The sequence below is a fragment of the Chrysochloris asiatica genome, unplaced genomic scaffold (assembly GCF_000296735.1).
Source record: "Chrysochloris asiatica unplaced genomic scaffold, ChrAsi1.0 scaffold00023, whole genome shotgun sequence".
Lineage (NCBI taxonomy): Eukaryota > Metazoa > Chordata > Mammalia > Afrosoricida > Chrysochloridae > Chrysochloris > Chrysochloris asiatica.
This window is the reverse complement of record NW_006408541.1, coordinates 16,327,021-16,344,631: the sequence shown is the minus strand read 5'-3', so window position 1 is coordinate 16,344,631 and position 17,611 is coordinate 16,327,021. Positions and strand designations below refer to the sequence as shown.

The 17,611-nt window shown below is 44.7% G+C and overlaps 1 protein-coding gene across 2 annotated transcripts in view; it reads left to right on the top strand.

The window, feature by feature from the left end:
- Positions 1-392: 392 nt before the first annotated feature.
- The window catches only part of EYA2 (eyes absent homolog 2 (Drosophila)), a 233,985-nt gene continuing 216,766 nt past the window's right edge, over positions 393-17,611 (top strand). Inside the window, exons 1-3 of one of the 2 annotated variants that reach the window (XM_006839219.1) lie at positions 393-510; positions 12,092-12,137; positions 16,605-16,747. In XM_006839219.1, the coding sequence (XP_006839282.1) occupies positions 402-510; positions 12,092-12,137; positions 16,605-16,747 (298 nt within the window). In that variant the 5' untranslated portion in view covers positions 393-401. Of the gene's footprint in view, positions 511-12,091; positions 12,138-16,604; positions 16,748-17,611 lie in introns of those variants that run through there. The other variant, XM_006839218.1, reaches the window with a different exon arrangement.

Sequence of the window (17,611 nt, the reverse complement as noted above, 5' to 3'; positions counted from 1 at the left end):
CCAAGCCTCTGGCTTTGGAAATCCAAATCTAAACGCTTCCTGTCTACCTGTCTTCTCTCCCTCCTTCTGCCTCCCTGGCTGGCTCCAGCTCATTCAGATGACATTTAAAACAGACCCAAATGTAGTTTTTCTAATGGCAAGATACAATAGGAAGGAGGGTAAAGTTTTAATCAAGTGGGTGTATTCTCCCGGGGAGAGTCAGCACTTCATTTTAATTCATTTCCCTTTGATGAAAACTTTAGTGAATTTTTATTATGTAGAATTTATAAGAAGGCTGGGTTTAGGTAATCAGCTTTAATATTTATACTCTTAGGGAAAAAAAAAAAAAGGAATCATTAGTAAGCATGCATAATTAATGAATGAATTCTATTTCCCCTTTGTTTTCTTCCAGGTACAAGGAAATGCTAACACTAGTGATCTCACCCAGCCTTACTGTAAACGGCGATTGTCCGGATAAAGTGAAGCCGAACCGAGCTGTCGTTGATGTCTGGATTCTAAGTGGCTTAGAAGGTAGGCCTCCTGAAGTGAGTTTTGAGGACCAGAGATGGTTCATGCTCAACCCTGTGGAATACAGGAAGGGACTGATGGCCTTAGAAAAGGGTCCTTTCAAAAGGACTGTCATTATAACCATTTCTCCTTCCAGTGGCTACCTCTGGACCAGCAGTCAAGTGTACATCGCTACCGGTGGTGTTGACTAATCATTAGCAGTATAGGCTGATGGATCCCAAGACATGGTTTAGATGGAGAGACTGGAGCTACGAACAACTCTCAAAACTGAAGATTGAGATCTAAACTTCCTGTCTTGGTCCCCAGTTGCAGGAAATGCTGGTACCTCCCTACAGTGCTGAGTCCAGACGCTAGTTACTTTCAGGTGTGATTCCCTGGGAGTGGCTTGCCTGAAGGGTCTCAATCTTCAGCTTTGAGAGTCATCCATTGCTCCAGTCTCTCCATCCAAATTATGTCCTGTGTACAGGGTTTTCTATTAGGACCAGAACTTGTCAGCCTTGTGCTTTTAGATCGGGTTGGAGTCAAGGAAGCCAAGGAGAGTTAAATCTGTTTTTCTTTTCTTTTCTTTTTTTTTTTTTTTAAGTTATTGGCAAAGGATGCGGCTGGACTAGTTTTTACTAGAACAATTCCAGCTATTGTTTGCTGTGTTTGGGATCTGTCAGCCTTCCTGGTAGAGCTGGGAGTTAGCAAAAGGCAATATGCTGTTATGTTTAACCATTGGGCTTAACCCTTTCCTTGGCCAGCTCTGGAATCTGCTGTTGGGACTCGGAGACACCCCCGCGTGTCCCCGCTTTGCTGTCTGTGTTTGATGGCAGCTTGGGGATCATGCACACTCTGCAGCCAGCATGGAAAACCAAAGAGATGTTTGTCACATTGACTATAAATAAGGTCATGAGGAATTCACTTGCTTTTAAGCAAATCAAAGCTCCTATGAGTGACAATTGCTGTCACCTAAGCCTGGTGTCACTTGCCTGGTGGTTCTGAAGCTGGAATAATCCTGCTAAAAGCATCACCAAAGAGGGTCTGGGTTCTGAAGCCAAAACTGGGTGGTACAAAATACGCCCTTGTTCTTCCTGGCACCTTGTAACATCCTAGTAAACTGCCTTGGGCTCCTGGAGACTTTGAGAACGTTCAAAGACAGGCCTCCTTTTCTTTCTGAGTCAAGGGCACCAGTCAACTAAAAACTGGCTGTTTCAGAACTAGGAGAGAGAGGAAGGGCACTGGCTGCTGACTGAAAAGTTGGCAGTTCGAACCACCCCCCACCCCCATCAGCTCCAAGGGAGAAAGACTTAGCCAACTGTTCCCATTAAGGTGACAGCCTGGAAAACCCTATGAGGCAGTTCAACTCTGTCACATGGGTTTCTATGAGTCAAAATGGACTCTATGGCACCCAACAGCAACCACAGAGAGAGGAAAGATGTCTAGGTGAGGCAGATCTGAGTCTGAATCCTAATTGCTGTTTCCTGGTCCAATGACTGTCGGAGACTTGTTTTACCTCCATGAGCCTCAGTTTTCTCACCTATCAAATGGAGTCCTGATAATACTCACTTCCCTGGGTGGTACAAATGGTTAACAGGCTCAACTGTGAACAGAAAGGTTGGAGGCTAGAGTCCCTCAAGAGGCAATCAGAAGAAAGGCCTAGTGATCTACTTATGCAAAACTCAGCCTTTGGAAACCCTACGCAGCGCACTCCTACTCAGACACCTGTGGAGTCTTCATGAGTCAGAGTTCATTTGAGGACAACTGGTTGGTTCATAGGGTGTTAACTGCAAGGGTCAAAGGACTGAATGACTTGCCAAACGCCTGGCACACCTGGGGCACGGTAAGTGGTTACCCTTTATTCCATTGTCATTCTCCTCTGAATCAAAGAAACACAGTGAGCTTAAACCCCCGGTTACCAACAGGCAGTCCACAACCGAGTGTGGCTCTTGGATATGTCTTTAGATTTCCATCTGTTTTAAGTAGAAATTAATTGGTAAAAACTGGAAGCCTTTACATACAAATGTAGATTTCAGGTTTCTCTTAAAATAGCAGGCACTTTAGCAACAGAGGGCCCCCTTTTCTGGCCTGCTGGCACTAAGGGACATGCCTGTCCCTTAGATGAGGCATGCTTTTCGAGTCCTCACAGTCCCATTCATTCCCTTTGGTTCCAGACTATGCTGCAGAGGTCATTTAGGGGGCCTACCTGGCCCCTAAAGGCATTTGAGTTTGTAGCCCCTACTAGGAGCCCTGGTGTGGCGCTGTGGGTTAATGTGCCAGACTGCAAAGCCGTTTGAACTGCAAGGTCAGCAGTTCAAGCTCACCAGTCGCTCCTCGGAAACCCTATACAAGGTCGCAATGGGTCGGATCCGACTCGACGGCACTTAACAACAACAACAACTAGGAAGTTGACCAAGTGGAAGAGAACGATGCCTGTGCCCATTCCAAAGAAAGGTGACCCGACAGAATGTGGAAATCATCGAACAATACCTGATGCAAGTAAATTTTGCTGAAGATAATTCAAAAATGTTTGTATCAGCACATCGATGGGGAACTGCCGGAAATTCATATCAGATTCAGAAGAGGGTGTGAAACTAGATATATCATTGCTGACGTCAGATGGATCTTGACTGAAAGCAGAGTATATTGACAGGATTTCAACCGTGTGAATCATGACTATGGATAACATTGCAAAGAACAGGAATTCCAGAACACTGAATTGTGCTCATGAGAGATCTGTACATAAACCAAAAGACAGTCATTCAAACAGAACAAGAGGACACTGAATAGTTTAAAATCAGGAAAGGTGTGTGCCAGGGTTGTATCCTTTCACCATACTTACTCAGTCTGTATGCTGAGTGAATAATCTGAGAAGTTGGATTCTATGAATAAGAACGTGGCATCCAGATTGGAGAAGGATTCATTAACAGAATATACAGATGATACAACCTTACTTGTTGAAGGCAAAGAGGACTTAAAATACTTACTGATAAAGATCAAAGACTCCAGTCTTCTGTATCAATTGCACCTTAATATAAAGAAGGCTAAAATCCTCACCACTGGACTAATAAATAATCATGATAAATGGAAAAAAATTGAAGTTGTCAAAGACTTCCTTTTGCTTGGCTCCACAATCAACTCTCATGGAAGCAGTATTCAGGAAACCAAATGACGTACTATATTGGGCAAATCTACTGTGAAAGTTTTCTGTAAAGACGTCAATTTGAAGACTAAGGGGTGCCTGATCCAAGTCATGATATTTTCAAATGCCTCATATACATATGAAAGTTAGACAATAAATCAGGAAGACTGTAGATGTTAGATGCCTTTGAGTTATGGTGTTAGAGAAGAATATTGGAAGTACCATGGACTGCCAGAAGAACAAACAAACCTGTCTTGGAAGAAGTACAGCCAGAATACTCCTTAGAAGCGAGGTTGCTGAGACTTCATCTCTGATACTTTGGACATGTTGTCAGGAAGTGTCAATCACTGGAGAAGAACAAATGCTTCCTAAAGAGGAGGATCAGTGCAAAAGAGGCAGCTCCTCAATGAGATCAATTGATAGAGTGGCAGCAACAAAGGGCTCAAACATAACAACCATTGTGAGGGTGGAGCAGGACTGGGCGGTGTTTCATTCTGTTGTGCATCGGGTTGCTATGAGTTGGAACCCATTTGAGGACACTTAACCACACACACAAAAATAAGGTAGCTGTGAAATGTGAGGTTGCTCTTCTATCTCTTGGTTGGTTTTATCCAATTTCATTGCAAATTTCAAAGCCAGCTTCAGGAATGCACTGCAGGGATTTGTTCATGAATTTTTGTGAGCGCTCTTGGTACTGGACACTGGTCAAAGCAATATAAACTTACACCAATTCTCCACCAGCTTCTCCATTACCATCAAAGCAAACTCTTAGCACTTTGCTACCTAATGGGCATTGCATGCATTAACTCATTTAATCTCCACAATGCCAAGAAGTAGGTGCTCTTGTTGTTGTTGTTGTTGTTAAGTGTTGTTGAATTGGTTCCAACTCATAGTGACCCTGTCTAGGGTTTCCAAGGCTGTACGTTTTTACATGAGCAGAAAGCTTCATCTTTCTCTTGTGGAAAGTCCACTGGTGGGCTCAAGCTGTCGTCCATGTGGTTTGCAGTCCAGTGATTATCCACTGAGCCCTCTGTAGTCTTATTAGCCCATTTTATAGATGACGCCTGGACTCTAAGGCACAGAGAGGTCAAGTAGTTTGATCAAGGTGACACACTTCAAGACAGAACCAAAATTTGACCCTAGGCAGTCTGGCTCCAAAACAATGTAAAACATTAGTTTTATATTCATCGTATCATATATCGTTTCATTGCCATGGTTACAATCCCCTCCATGCATCATCAACCAACCAAAGAGTATATACTACAAGCCTGTCCCCACACACACACACACACCACCACCCCCCGGTCATCAGCACACAGCCCCTCTCCCTCTCTGTGTCTAAAGTCCCCAGCTGCTCCATCTCTCCACGTCATTGTCTCTGCCTCCATCTCAGGCATCACTGCTTCTCTGGGTAGGGTCCCGCACTCCACTCTTCTCCCTTCATGGTCCCAGGGACCTCCGCAGTTAGGAATTTTTTGTTGTTACTGTTGTTTAATGCTAATGCTCTGATCCCACCCCAGAGAGTTTGATTTAATTGATCATGGATGTGACTTGGCATCAGACTTTTTTAATCTCCCCAGATGATTCTATTGTGTACCCAAAGTTGAAAATCATTGTTTTAGATTCTGAATTCCTCCAGGACAAAGACAGTTTTTTATATTTATATTTAACTATATAAATACCTGTTCTATTTAGCACAGCACTTAGTGCCTGGCTCTTGATTGTTGTCATGGTTGTTGTTGTTAAATGCTGTCAGAGTTGGTTCTGATTCATAGTGACCCTGCATAGGGTTTCTGAGGAGCTACTGGTGGGTTTGAACTGCCATCCTTGTGGTTAGCAGTCCAGTGCTTATCCTATAGCACCACACCAGAACTTCTGACTCATGGTTGTTGTTGTTGTTATTATGTGCCGTGGAGTCGGTTCCGACTCATAGCGACTCTGTACAGGATTTCCAAGGCTATAAATCTTTACGGGAGCAGAAAGCCTCATCTTTTTCCCGTGGAACAGCTGGTAGTTTCGAACTGATGATCCTGAGGTTAGCAGCCCAATTTGTAACCACTACACTACCAGAGCTTTCCTTCTGACTCATGGTAGATCCTTAAAAATGGATGGATGTGTGGATGGGTGGGTGGATGGATGGATGGGTGGGTAGATGGGTGGATGGATGAATGGATGGGTATGTTGATGGATATAGATGGGTAGATGTGTGGGTGAATGGATGGATGGAGAGATGGATAGATATATGGGTGGTTGGGTGGATGGATGGATAAATGAATATATATGTGGTTGGATAGGTGGATGGATGGATGGATGGATGAATGGATGGATGGATGGATGGATGGACAGGTAGATGGATGGATAAATGAATATATATATGGGTGGATAGGTGGATGGATGAATGGATGGATGGATGGGTGGATGGATGGATGGATGGATGGATGGATGGATGGATGGATGGGTGGATGGATGGATGGGTGGACAGACAGATGGACGGACGGATGGATGGGTGGACAGGTGGATGGGTGGACAGACGGACGGATGGATGGACGGATGGGTGGATGGACGGGTGGATGGACGGGTGGATGGATGGGTGGGTGGTGGTTAGATGGATATGTAAATGGATTGATGGGTAGGTGGATAGGTAGGTGGGTAAGTAAGTGAATGGAAGAAAAAGGGAAGAAAGCGGGGAGGGAGGAGAAAGGGGTGAGTGGATTCGTACGGAGTGAACTTGTGGAATCACTGACACTTCAAGTTGTTGTTGGCTTTGAATCTTTAGCAGCAGTTCCTCATTTTCACATCTGTACAATACAGATGATGATAATTTCCTCATTGGATTGTTATGAGGGATAAAAGAGAATACTCATGTAACCCTTCACACAGTGCCTGGATTGTCAGAACCATTTGAGAAATACTAGCTATCTTTATTAATATTCAAAGGGAAAATCAGACTTGAATTGTATCCTGTCTTCTGGAAGGAAGGAAAATAGTTAACAATACTAAGAAAGCAAACTGACTAGAAGAATTTTCTTTTTCTTTTAAAAGGTAGGTGTGGCTTTCAAAAGCTGACATTCTAATCTCATTAAGCATTTCTGCAGAGGTGGACTCGCTGCCCTGCGGAACAAGCTGGGAGATGGTCTTCTCGCAGACCTTGTGCATCTCCTTTGCCTTGGGGTGACAAGGTCTCATTTTCCATTTCTATCTTGTGGGTTCCAGCTCAGGGCCAGCCAGTCTGGATTCATGGCATCCAAATCAGGTTGAGTTGCCCAGAGCTTTGCCCAGGTACAGGCCCCAGAAGCCACAGGCCAGCTTTTCTTCCTACCTTCAAGCCTTTCCCAGGTGGCTTCTGAGGGGAATGAGACCTAGAGCAACCTCTAAGTGAATTGAGCAAAACTGATGCTTTGTGGAGTACCGGAAACTGCTAATCCACACTTTACAGAAAAGTGTAATAATGCTCTCCATAGTAAATTACTTCGACCTATGGTGATGTGATCAATTTCAGCCTTTTCTTTGATTTTTGCCTGTACTATCATTTGCTTGGCATACTGTGGTGGTGCACACAGTTTAATGCCTGGCTGCTAACCAAAGGTTGGGGGTTTAAGTCTACCTAGAGGTGCCTCTTTAAAGTATTCAAGAGCAAAGATATCAGTTTGAGGACTAAGGTGTGCCTGACCCAAGCCATGGTATTTTCAGTAACCTCATATGCATGTGAAAGTTGGACAGTGAATCAGGAAAACCATAGAAGAAATGATGCATTTGAACTATGATGTTGGAGGAGAATATTAAAAGTACCATGGGCTGCCAAAAGAACAAACAGATCTGTGTTGGAAGAAGTACAGCCAGAATGCTCCTTGGAAGCCAGAATGGCCAGACTTCATCTCTCATACTTGGGACATGTTGCAAGGAGGGACCAGTCCCTAGAGAAGGATTTCATCTTTGGTAAAGTGGAGGGATGGAGAAAAAGAGGAAACCCCCCAATGAGATGGATTGGCACAGAGGCAGCAGCCATAGACTCAAACATAGCAACGATTGTGAGCTTGGCACAGGACCGGGCAGTGTTTGTTCTGTTGGGCATAGGGTCACTATGAGGCAGTACCTAACAGCAACAAGAAGAAGACAAATGTGCAATGACTGAAGCAGACAGTGTTTTTTTACGTCTGCCCTAAGGTTGTCACAGTCTGGGAAATGCTGGCCTCTGTCACTCCTTACAGTCCCTAGCAGCATCCCATGAGGGACCAGTGGTTTGTTAGCATTCACAAAGCCACTCGGTGAGCATCATTATTGGACGCACACTTCTGCGCTCCAGGGACAGTCCTCCATCATCCTCAGATAAGCTGCCCTCTCACTGTCCCTTGGTGGGAGCAATTCCAGCTCCCCACACAAAGGAGATGCTGATACAATTTCTGGACATGCACCTTGTGTAGCTGTGAGGCTGAGACTTGCCTCTAAACAGCTCTCAAGGGCAATTGTCTCATCTCACTGAGGATCCTTAGAGGCAGGCCCCTGGGGTCCAATTAGGCAACAGAATAGCAGTAGCTGCTTTCAGAATCATTAGCTTCTTAATCCTCCCAGTGAGAGGTGCAAAAAGTGTGAACATTCAAATTGGGCTCATGAATTTAAGTGGTTTAAGCAAGGGCCCCTGGAGAGCGAAAAGCTAATAATAGTAGCTCCTGAATGTTGAGTAGTTACCATTTGGCAGGAACCTGCCTCATGTAATCCTCATAGCAGCCCTTCAGATTCCAGATAGTGGCCCATTTTGCAGATGAGGAAAACTGAGGCTCAGAGAGAGGAGGCTATGGGCACAAGACCATAGCAGCTATCTGGTAGCAAAGTCAGGATTTGAATTTGGGTCTGTTGTTGTGTGCCCTGAAGTGGATTCTAACTCATAGCAACCCTGTAGAGGGTTTTTGAGGCTATAAATCTTTACGGGAACAGAAAGCCTCATTTTTCTCCCATAGGGTGACTTCTGGATTCAAACGCTGACCCTCTGGTTAACAGCCCAACACATATCCCACTACGCTATCAGGACTCCTGTAATGATGTTTCCTTATCTTCCTCCTGCCTAATTTTCCACATCTCTAAAGCAGATAATAATAATAACTGCTGAGGACCAAATTTGGTTCTGGGAATTCTTAAAACACCCACGGTTTCTTGGGAAAGAACATTAAATTAGCAAATTCTGTGATTTGGTTTGTAGTCCCAGCCCTCAGGAGCTCTGACAACTTTGGCATTGTGGAGAGACTCATAACTGTCATCCGCATGCGCTCTATCCCTTTGGCAAATTGCCATCCGGTGACCGTGGTGCTGTCCAAGGTGTCATCCTGCCCCCAATGATGCTATAGAGACTGGGGTCAAGGTCATCCCTGGCTAAAAGGGACGCTTACTGGCCTAGCCTTCTTGCCTCTACTCTCAGTATCTGTCGGGGATCTGAATTGATCTGGCAAAAGCTATCAAAAACAATGGCATCAAGAACGTAGTCAAGCAGACATCTGAAGGGATCATTGAACAACATCCTGGGCTATATGGAGGACCAGGCTGTCTCCTGTGATAGCTACCCACTCCGTCTTTCTCGTAGGACTGGCATTGCCCACGAAGACACTTTATCAAATTCACTTTCTGGTATGACAATGATATTTGGCTACAACTGTATGGTGGACCTCCTGGTCCACATAACCTCCAAGAAGTAATATTCCTTGGCCACCAGCAACACACAAAAAGAAGAGAAAGACTCTCAGCTCTTAAGGAATACCCTGTCTGATCCTTGCCATAGTCGAGCCCAGGCTCCCTGAAGAATGGAATAAGTTTAGAGAGTCCCACTTTATAAGGATCATCAATGAAGTCAAAGTCATCCTTAGAGAAGGGATGGAGTGGTGGGGGAGGGGAGAGAATGGAGAGAGGGAAGAAGAAGGAAATGGGGGAATGAGGAGATCTTTCCATAAAACACACTCATTCTCCAGATTCTCAATTCCCCTGAGTGCCCCAGGACAAAACGTAATGCCAGTTTTAAAAAGAGAGAAATTTAGACTTATGTTTCCCCAAAAAACCACAGTCTGCAGAAGGAAATCTCTTTCCACTTATAAATGCTTATTGTGGCTTGCACAGTTTTCTCAGGAGCTCCTGGTGTGATGAACAGAGGGTATCATAGCTCACACCCTGGAAGGGTGTGAACAGCAGGCAAAAAACACCTGCCCAGGTGGGGAAGGCACGTCGGTGAACAATTCAGAGGAACTGGGTGGCGAAGAGAAAGGGAAGCAGGGGTGAGGCTCACATACAAATTGTACCACAAAGATTGGGAAGAAAGATACTTGCTTCAAATGTATTGAATGCCAAGTTAATCCAAGCCCATAGGAATGTAGTTTCCATAGATTTAGACTTGTGTGAATATTTACATATTTATTAAAGAAAACATATTCAAAATGTTTAATTCACCAAGTTATGTATTATTGAATTCACACAAGTCGTGGGCTTTTATCAATAATGAGACAGTACGTTCTAGAGTCCTAGGGGAGGAACAGGAGAGGGGCAATGCAGGAGTGCCTGCCTGTAAAGCAAACGAAAAACAGGGAGATCAGCACTGATGAGCACCTACTGTATGCCCAGGGCTTTTCGTTAGACCACTGCCAGTTAAACTTTGTAATGCACACAGAAAAAGCTTTAGGTTAGCAACCAAGCACTTGCCCATTGCAACACCAGGGTTCCTTGTGGGGTGATTGTTAAGTGCCATCAAGCCAATTCCGACTCACAGCGACCCTGTATATGGTTTCCAAGGAGCAGCTGGTGAGCTTGAACTACCGACCTTGCAGTTCATACCAACCTTGCAATCCAGCGCATTAACCCCCAGTGCCATACCAGGACTCCATGGGGGTGATTACAAGAATTAAAATAATTAATCCAGGTTAAGTATGTAGAAGAGAGCTCAGCACTTTATAAACACAAGGTAAATGATGACTATCTTCATCACCTTCAGAGTCCTCATGTGGCACTGCAGGATAAATAAAGCACAGGACCACAAGGTCGGTGGTTCAAACTCACCAGCCACTCCTTGGAAGCCCTATACTGAGTCTCTCTCTATGGGTCAGAATCGACTCAACAGCACTTAACAACAACACTTTTATTATCGTCACCTTATTTAATCCTAAAAGCAGCGCATCCTCACACCCCATTGTACAGGTGGGGACTCTGAGGCCCAGAGATCCTAGCAAGTTGGTCTCTGAGAGCCTCCAGCTTAGGGGGCTTTGGGAACATTTCTCAGGTGGTACAGGGGCACCCCAGCCCCTGCCTCACATAATAGGGAATATGAATCAACAGGCTGTGCACACTGCCCCCATCCGTAGGCTTGTTCTAGAGTATCTGCCCAGAACTCCATAATGGGGTGGGGGAAGTGCATTGTTAAGACAACAGAGATTTAAAAGTCTCCCAAATGAAGTGCCCATGTATAAGGTTAGCCATCTAGCAAACATCACTACCAGCTGGCATCTGTCACCTTTTTATCATCTCCTTCATCATCTGTCGTCTTTCAGTGCTTGGATGCTGTATGTCCACTGGGACAGTGCCTCTTCCTTCTCCCTTGTCCAACACCCTGAGTGCAGCTGCCCAGAAGAGCCAGCCCCACCTGAGCCCCTTGGGCTGAGGGTAGGAAGGCAGATTCCCCTATGGAACCTCTAGATGTGATGTCGTTATGAGAAGAGAAATGAGTGTTAGACCTTCAAAGCCAACCAGTGTCTACCACTCTGGTGTTCTTGGGGTTGGCCTTTGAGGTAGGGAGAAGCGTTGTACTCCATCCTTGAGTGGAAATGGCAGAACTTGGAAGTCCGAGCCCAGTTGTACTACCTGCTGTCTAGCTCAAACACATTCTGTCTGTCTTTCTCTGGCCTCAGTTTTTCCATCTGTATAGTAGGTGGGGAGTGGATTCCATGTTGATGTTTTGTGATGCTATGTCATTGCTGTGAAGTGCTGTGGAGTTAGAGAGTTTCCAAGGAGCAGGTGGTGAATTTGAACTGCCGACCTTGTGGTTTGCAGTCCAGTGCTGATCCTACAGAGACATACCAGGAGTCTATTGAGATATTATATTGTTGTTGTTGTTGTTAAGTGCCATTTTGTTGGTTCCGACCCATAGCAACCCTGTATAGGGGTTCCTGAAGAGCAGCTGGTGAGCTTGAACTGCCAACCTTTCAGTTCAGATGGCTTTTCAGTCCAGTGCATTAACCCACAGCGCCATACCAGGACTCCACTGAAACACTCTAGAGTCTTTATATTTGTCCTTCATTGAACACTGATGACAAAGTGTGCCCAGAAGAGATTCTCAAGGAGAGGGCTGGAACATTTTGCCCAGATCTGCACTTGTGGTTGAGAAAGTCCCTAGCAATTCCTAGTCTCTACCTGCTAAAGCCGGTGTCTGAAGTCATGATGTTAGCAGAACATCTCCCTGACAGCTAAAGCCCTTCAAATGCTTCTCATCCCCTCCAGGCATCTCTGCTCTGAGCCTTCCATGTGTATCTGAGCTTCTTGCCAGGTGAGCAGAGCTTCCAACCAGCTCTTTCTAGTCTGATCATCTGCTGAGAATTTGCCTCTGCATCCAGACATACTGAATCGGAATCTGCATTTTAACAAGAGCCCCAGATAATTCATATGTATACTTTCTCAGGTTCACATTCTTGTCAATATTTATGGAAGCAGATTGCCACATCTTTCTCCCTCCGGGCGGTTGGGAATTCCAATTTTTTGGTTAGCAGCTTCACAGTTAACCACTGCCCCACCATAAAGATTGTTGCTGTTAAATGCCATTAAGTCAGCTCCGACTCATAGCGACCCTGTGTAGGGTTTCCAAGGAGGGGTTGGTGGGTTTGAACCGCAGTCCAGGGCTTATCCTACAGTGCTACATAAAGATTTGTTGTTGCTGAGTGCCATCGAGTCGGTTCTGACCCATAGCGACCCTGTTAAGATTTTATGTTGCTGTCGTCGAGTCAGCTCCAATGCATAGCAACCCTGTATACGGTTTCCAAAGAGCAGATGGTGAGCTTGAACTGCCAACCTTGTGGTTCAAACTGACTCTGCAGTCCAGCACATTAACCCGCAACACCACACAAGATCTCCACATAAAGAATACAGCCTAAAGCCTACAGGGCAGTTCTGCTCTGTCTGCATGGAGGCATTGTAAGTCCATATCAACTGCCGGGCATCTAAGAACAGCCTCTCTTCCCAAATATATGTACTTGAGGTCTCCCATGGAGCCTGGATATTGGCTGATGAGACACTTCTTGGGTCTGCTATCTCCAGCTCAAACTGGTTTCTTATGCATTTTAGAGCAAGTTTCCACAGTTATCCCTCATCACAGTAGTAGTCAAAGAGAAAAGAAGGCATGAGTATTTTTTTTAATTCCTTAAACTTTGGCATCCTGGAGCTCATGGATAATGCGTCATAGCCCCTGAGGTGGGCTTCACATGTAGGAATGGAGCAGGCTTTAACCACAATGGAACCAGACACAGGCAAGAAATCTCACCTGCAATTGCTGGTGAACATGCCACTTTGATAGTTAGGAACATGAGGTCAGTGTAGCCGAATGGGGCAGGACTGGGTGGAGCTCAGTTAAGGGAATGGCCACTGGGGCCAGGGTTCAAATACTGTAATACTTGTTAGCTTTCAGCATGTTGCTAATCTTTCTCTGCTTCCATTTTCTGATCTGTAAAATAGGGAGAAGAATAGAAACTACCTCCAAGAGTTATGGAGGTTGGTGTGAGGGTCAAATGAGCCAACTCAGTGAGTCGCTGATTACGTAATGTAATTATGTAATGCCAAGGACCTAATAGGCTCAGAAACTGTTAGCTATTTTCATCACTAGGTGCAGTAGGCCTTGTCGGTGTTGGTGCAGACAGAGTGATACTCAATCCAAGGGACAGCCACTCCTCCAGTCCAGCCAATAATATCTGCAGGAACATACACCCAGGCTGGCAGCCTGCCTGGTGTCCAAGAACAGGTGGGAATAGGGAGTGTGGGAAAGAGAGACTCTGTGTGTGTGTGTGTGTGTGTGTGTGTGTGTGTGTGTGTGAAAAACCTTCGGGTTTTAAAATATTGTCAATGAATTTTAAAAAAAACCTACATTGGCCCAAAATTGATAGATAGATAAATAGATGTATATGTATACATTTATGTTTATTTACACACCTAAATACGTTTTGTTTTTAGGCACAGTTGAGTAAACTCTGACTCATGATGACCCTGCGTACAACAGAACGAAACACTTCCCGGTGCCGTACCACCCTCACATTTGTTGTCATGTTTGAGCGTTTGATGCAGCCCGTGTGTTACCCCATCTAGTTGAGGATCATCTGCCCTGACAACATGTCCAAAGTACATGAGACCAAGTCTCACCCACCGTGGCTGCTAAGGAGCATTCTGGCTGGACTTTTTCCAAGACAAATTTGTTGGTTCTTTGGGCAGTCCATGGTGTTTTCAATATTCTGCGCCAACACCATAAATCAGATGTATCCGTTCTTCTATAATCTTCCTCATTCATTGTCCAACTCTGACTTGCATATAAGGCAGTTGAAAACACCATGACTTGGATCTGACACACCTTTGTCCTCAAAATGACATCTTTGCTCTCTAACGATTTAAAGAGATCTTTTTGCAGCAAATTTGCTTGCTATGTTGGCTGCTGTTTCTATGAGCATTGATTATGGATCCAGGTAAAATGAAATCTTTGGCAACTTCAGTCTTTTTTCTGTTTATCCTGATATTGTTTATTGGTCCAGTTGTGAAGATTTTTGTTTATAATTATATACATCAGCTGGAGTTGATTTCTGTTGCTTGCAGTCACAGAGAACCCAAATGGATCCTGCCCCTCTTGGTAAATAGCAGGTTCCATAAAGGGCTGTATTTTATCAGATTACTCTTCTTTTCCTCTTCTTTCTTCTTCTAGTTGAGCTCTGATCATCTAGTCATTGAAGCCAGGTCAAGTGGGTATTATATGCATTGGTTCAAACTCACCAGCTGCTCCTAAAACCCTATAGAGGCTCGCTATGAGTCAGAACTGACTTGACAGCACTTTACAACAACCAACCGTATGTAGTCCTGGTGTGATACTGTACGATAAGACACTAGATCACAAGGTCAGTTTGAACCAAAAGGTTGGTGGTTCAAATCCACCAGCCGCTCCTTGGAAATCTGATACCGAGTCACTGTGAATTGGAACCAACGGCACTTAACAAGAACCAACCATTACAGACTTGTACAGGCTAGGAAGTACTTCACCTTTGCCTGGGATGTGCATTATAGCTCACTGGATGCTCAAATATCTATGCTGTTGTGGTGTGCCATTGAGTCAGGTCCAACCCATAGTGACCCTGTATAGGGTTTCTAAAGGAGCTTTGGTAGCATAGTGGTTACGAATCGGGCTGTGAACTGCAAGGTCCGCAGTTCGAAACTACCAGCTGCTCCGCAGGAGAAAGATGAGGCGATCTGCTCCCGTAAAGATTTACAGCCTCAGGGTCGCTATGGGTCGAAACCGACTCAACGGCACACAACAACAACAACAACAACATAGGGTTTCTAAGGAGCGGCTGGTAAGCTTGAACTGCCTACCTTGCGGCTCAAAACAACTTTGCAATCCAGCATATTAACCTACGATGCCACACCAGGACTCCCAAATATCTGCTATATAGATTATAAACTTAATGTAGAGATACTGTGTGTGTATATGAGGTGGCTTCAAGAAGTTTGTGGGAAAAACTGTTATCTTTAAATTCCATGTTTTTCCCATGAATTTTTGAAGTCTGCCCCACGTTGTGTATGTGTGTGTGTGTTTAAGCGGCCCTAGTGGCACAAAGGTTAAGCGGTAAAATACTGATCAAAAGGTTGGCAGTTTAAACCCAGCAGTGGAGAAAAGACCTGGCACTCTACTCCTATAACGATTGTTGTTGTTGTTATATGCCGTGGAGTCTGTTCCAACTCATAGCGACCCTATACAGGGTTTCCGAGGCTGTAAATCTTTATGGGAGCAGAAAGCCTCATCTTTCTCCTGTGGAACAGTTGGTAGTTTCGAACTGCTGACCTTGCGGTTCACAGCCCGATTCGTAACCACTACGCTACCAGAGCTTACAGCCTAGGAAACCCTCTGAAGCAGTTCTATTTGGTCCTACAGAGTCACTGTATGTCAGAATGAACTCCGCAGCACACAGCACAGAATGCATGCATGTATGCATGTATGTACAGGGAGCATACATACACACGTAGGGATCGTGGAGCCCTGGTGTGGCGCTGTGGGTTAATGCGCTGAATTGTAAGGTTGGTTTGAACTACAAAGTCGGCAGTTCAAGCCTATCAGCTGCTCCTTGGAAACCTTATACAGGATCACTATGGGCCAGAATTGACTCGATGACAGTTAAGGACAATAAGTAGGGAGCATGGTGGTACCATACGATAAATACTGGACTGCAATCCACAAGGTCTTCAAGCCTACCAGCCACTCCATGGGAAAAAGATGAGACGTTTTCTGCTCCCACCAAGATGCACAGCCTCATAAACCCTATACAGAGTCGCTATGAGTTAGAACTGACAATAATGTTATAATTCAATGTGGAAAGATTTTACAAAACCATTTTATTGTTAGTGTTTATATAATCCAAGAAATATTACATTTAAACAATTTACACCTCTATCACATTCTATGATTAAAATTAATAATAAATATTACTAAGGATTCTGTGTGGTCTGGTATGGGAGGAGGTACTTACTGGGGGCTGGGGGGCGTGATACCATAAGCTACCTCACTGGGTAACAACAACCCAATTGAGACCACGGGAACCCTGCCACATGGTCAGATCTAACTGCAAGCGAGACAGGAAGTGAAATGGGGTTTGATGAACACATAAACGGTCTTTGCCATGGAAAGAGTAAAAACTCAAAGGAAAATGGTCATGTTGATGCCAAAATGAATTGGATACTGACTAGGAATTGTATCATCCTCTCTCCTTCAACACAGACCTAGCCCACGTGTCCTGCACAGACCGCCGTCCGCAGCCATGGCAGCCTATGGCCAGACTCAGTACAGCGCAGGGATCCAGCAGGCCGCTCCCTACGCAGCCTACCCGCCTCCAGCACAAGCCTATGGAATCCCTTCTTACAGTGAGTACCAGACCACGCCCCTACGTCCTCCCCGGAGTTGTCAACATCAAGGTCTTTATTACGCCTGTGTCAAAGGAAGAATGATAAATGCAATCAGTGTAATTTTGGACTGGAGCTAGAGGAGAGGGAGAGACACTTTCAATATGGCTCAAGTTTTACAGACTAGCTCAAAGGCTCTTTTGATTATTAGGTTTCAAGCCGGTTTAGAGAAAGTGTACATTTAATGATTCACGTATCTGGTAGATCCGAGGGTAAGCTGATATCAGGTATGACGGGATCCAGGTGCTCAAGTGATGTCATTAGAAATGTGCCTTACTCTATCTTCACCTCTGCTATCCTCTAAAATGGCTTTACTCTCACACAGAATCTCTGCATCTGGAGGCAAAGGTGATGTCTGTGGACTCTAGGCATTTGAATTCTCCTTCCCCTCAGCACTTAGTGAGGAAAGAGCCCGTCTTTTTCAATAGTTCCAATAGAATCCTAGGAATAAATTTTGGAAGCAGAATGCGTAGGAAAAACAAGTTGTTAATGAATGTACAAGGAACCCTGGTGATGTAGTACTGTAGATGTTGTGCTGTTAACTGCAAGATTGGTGGTTCAAATCCACTAGCTGCTTGTCAGGAGAAAGATGAGGCTGTCTGTGCCGTAAAGGTTTACAATCTCAGAAATGGTATATAGGATCACTTTGAGTAGAAATCAACTGAATGGCAGAAGTTTGGGATTTTTTTAAATTAATACATACTAAAAGATACAATGCATATAATGTTTTAAAATATGCAAAATTGGGGTCAGCAGTGTACAGCCTATGGGCCAAATGTGGTCTTCTACCTACATTGTAAAGGAGCTCTGGTAGCGTAGTGGTTA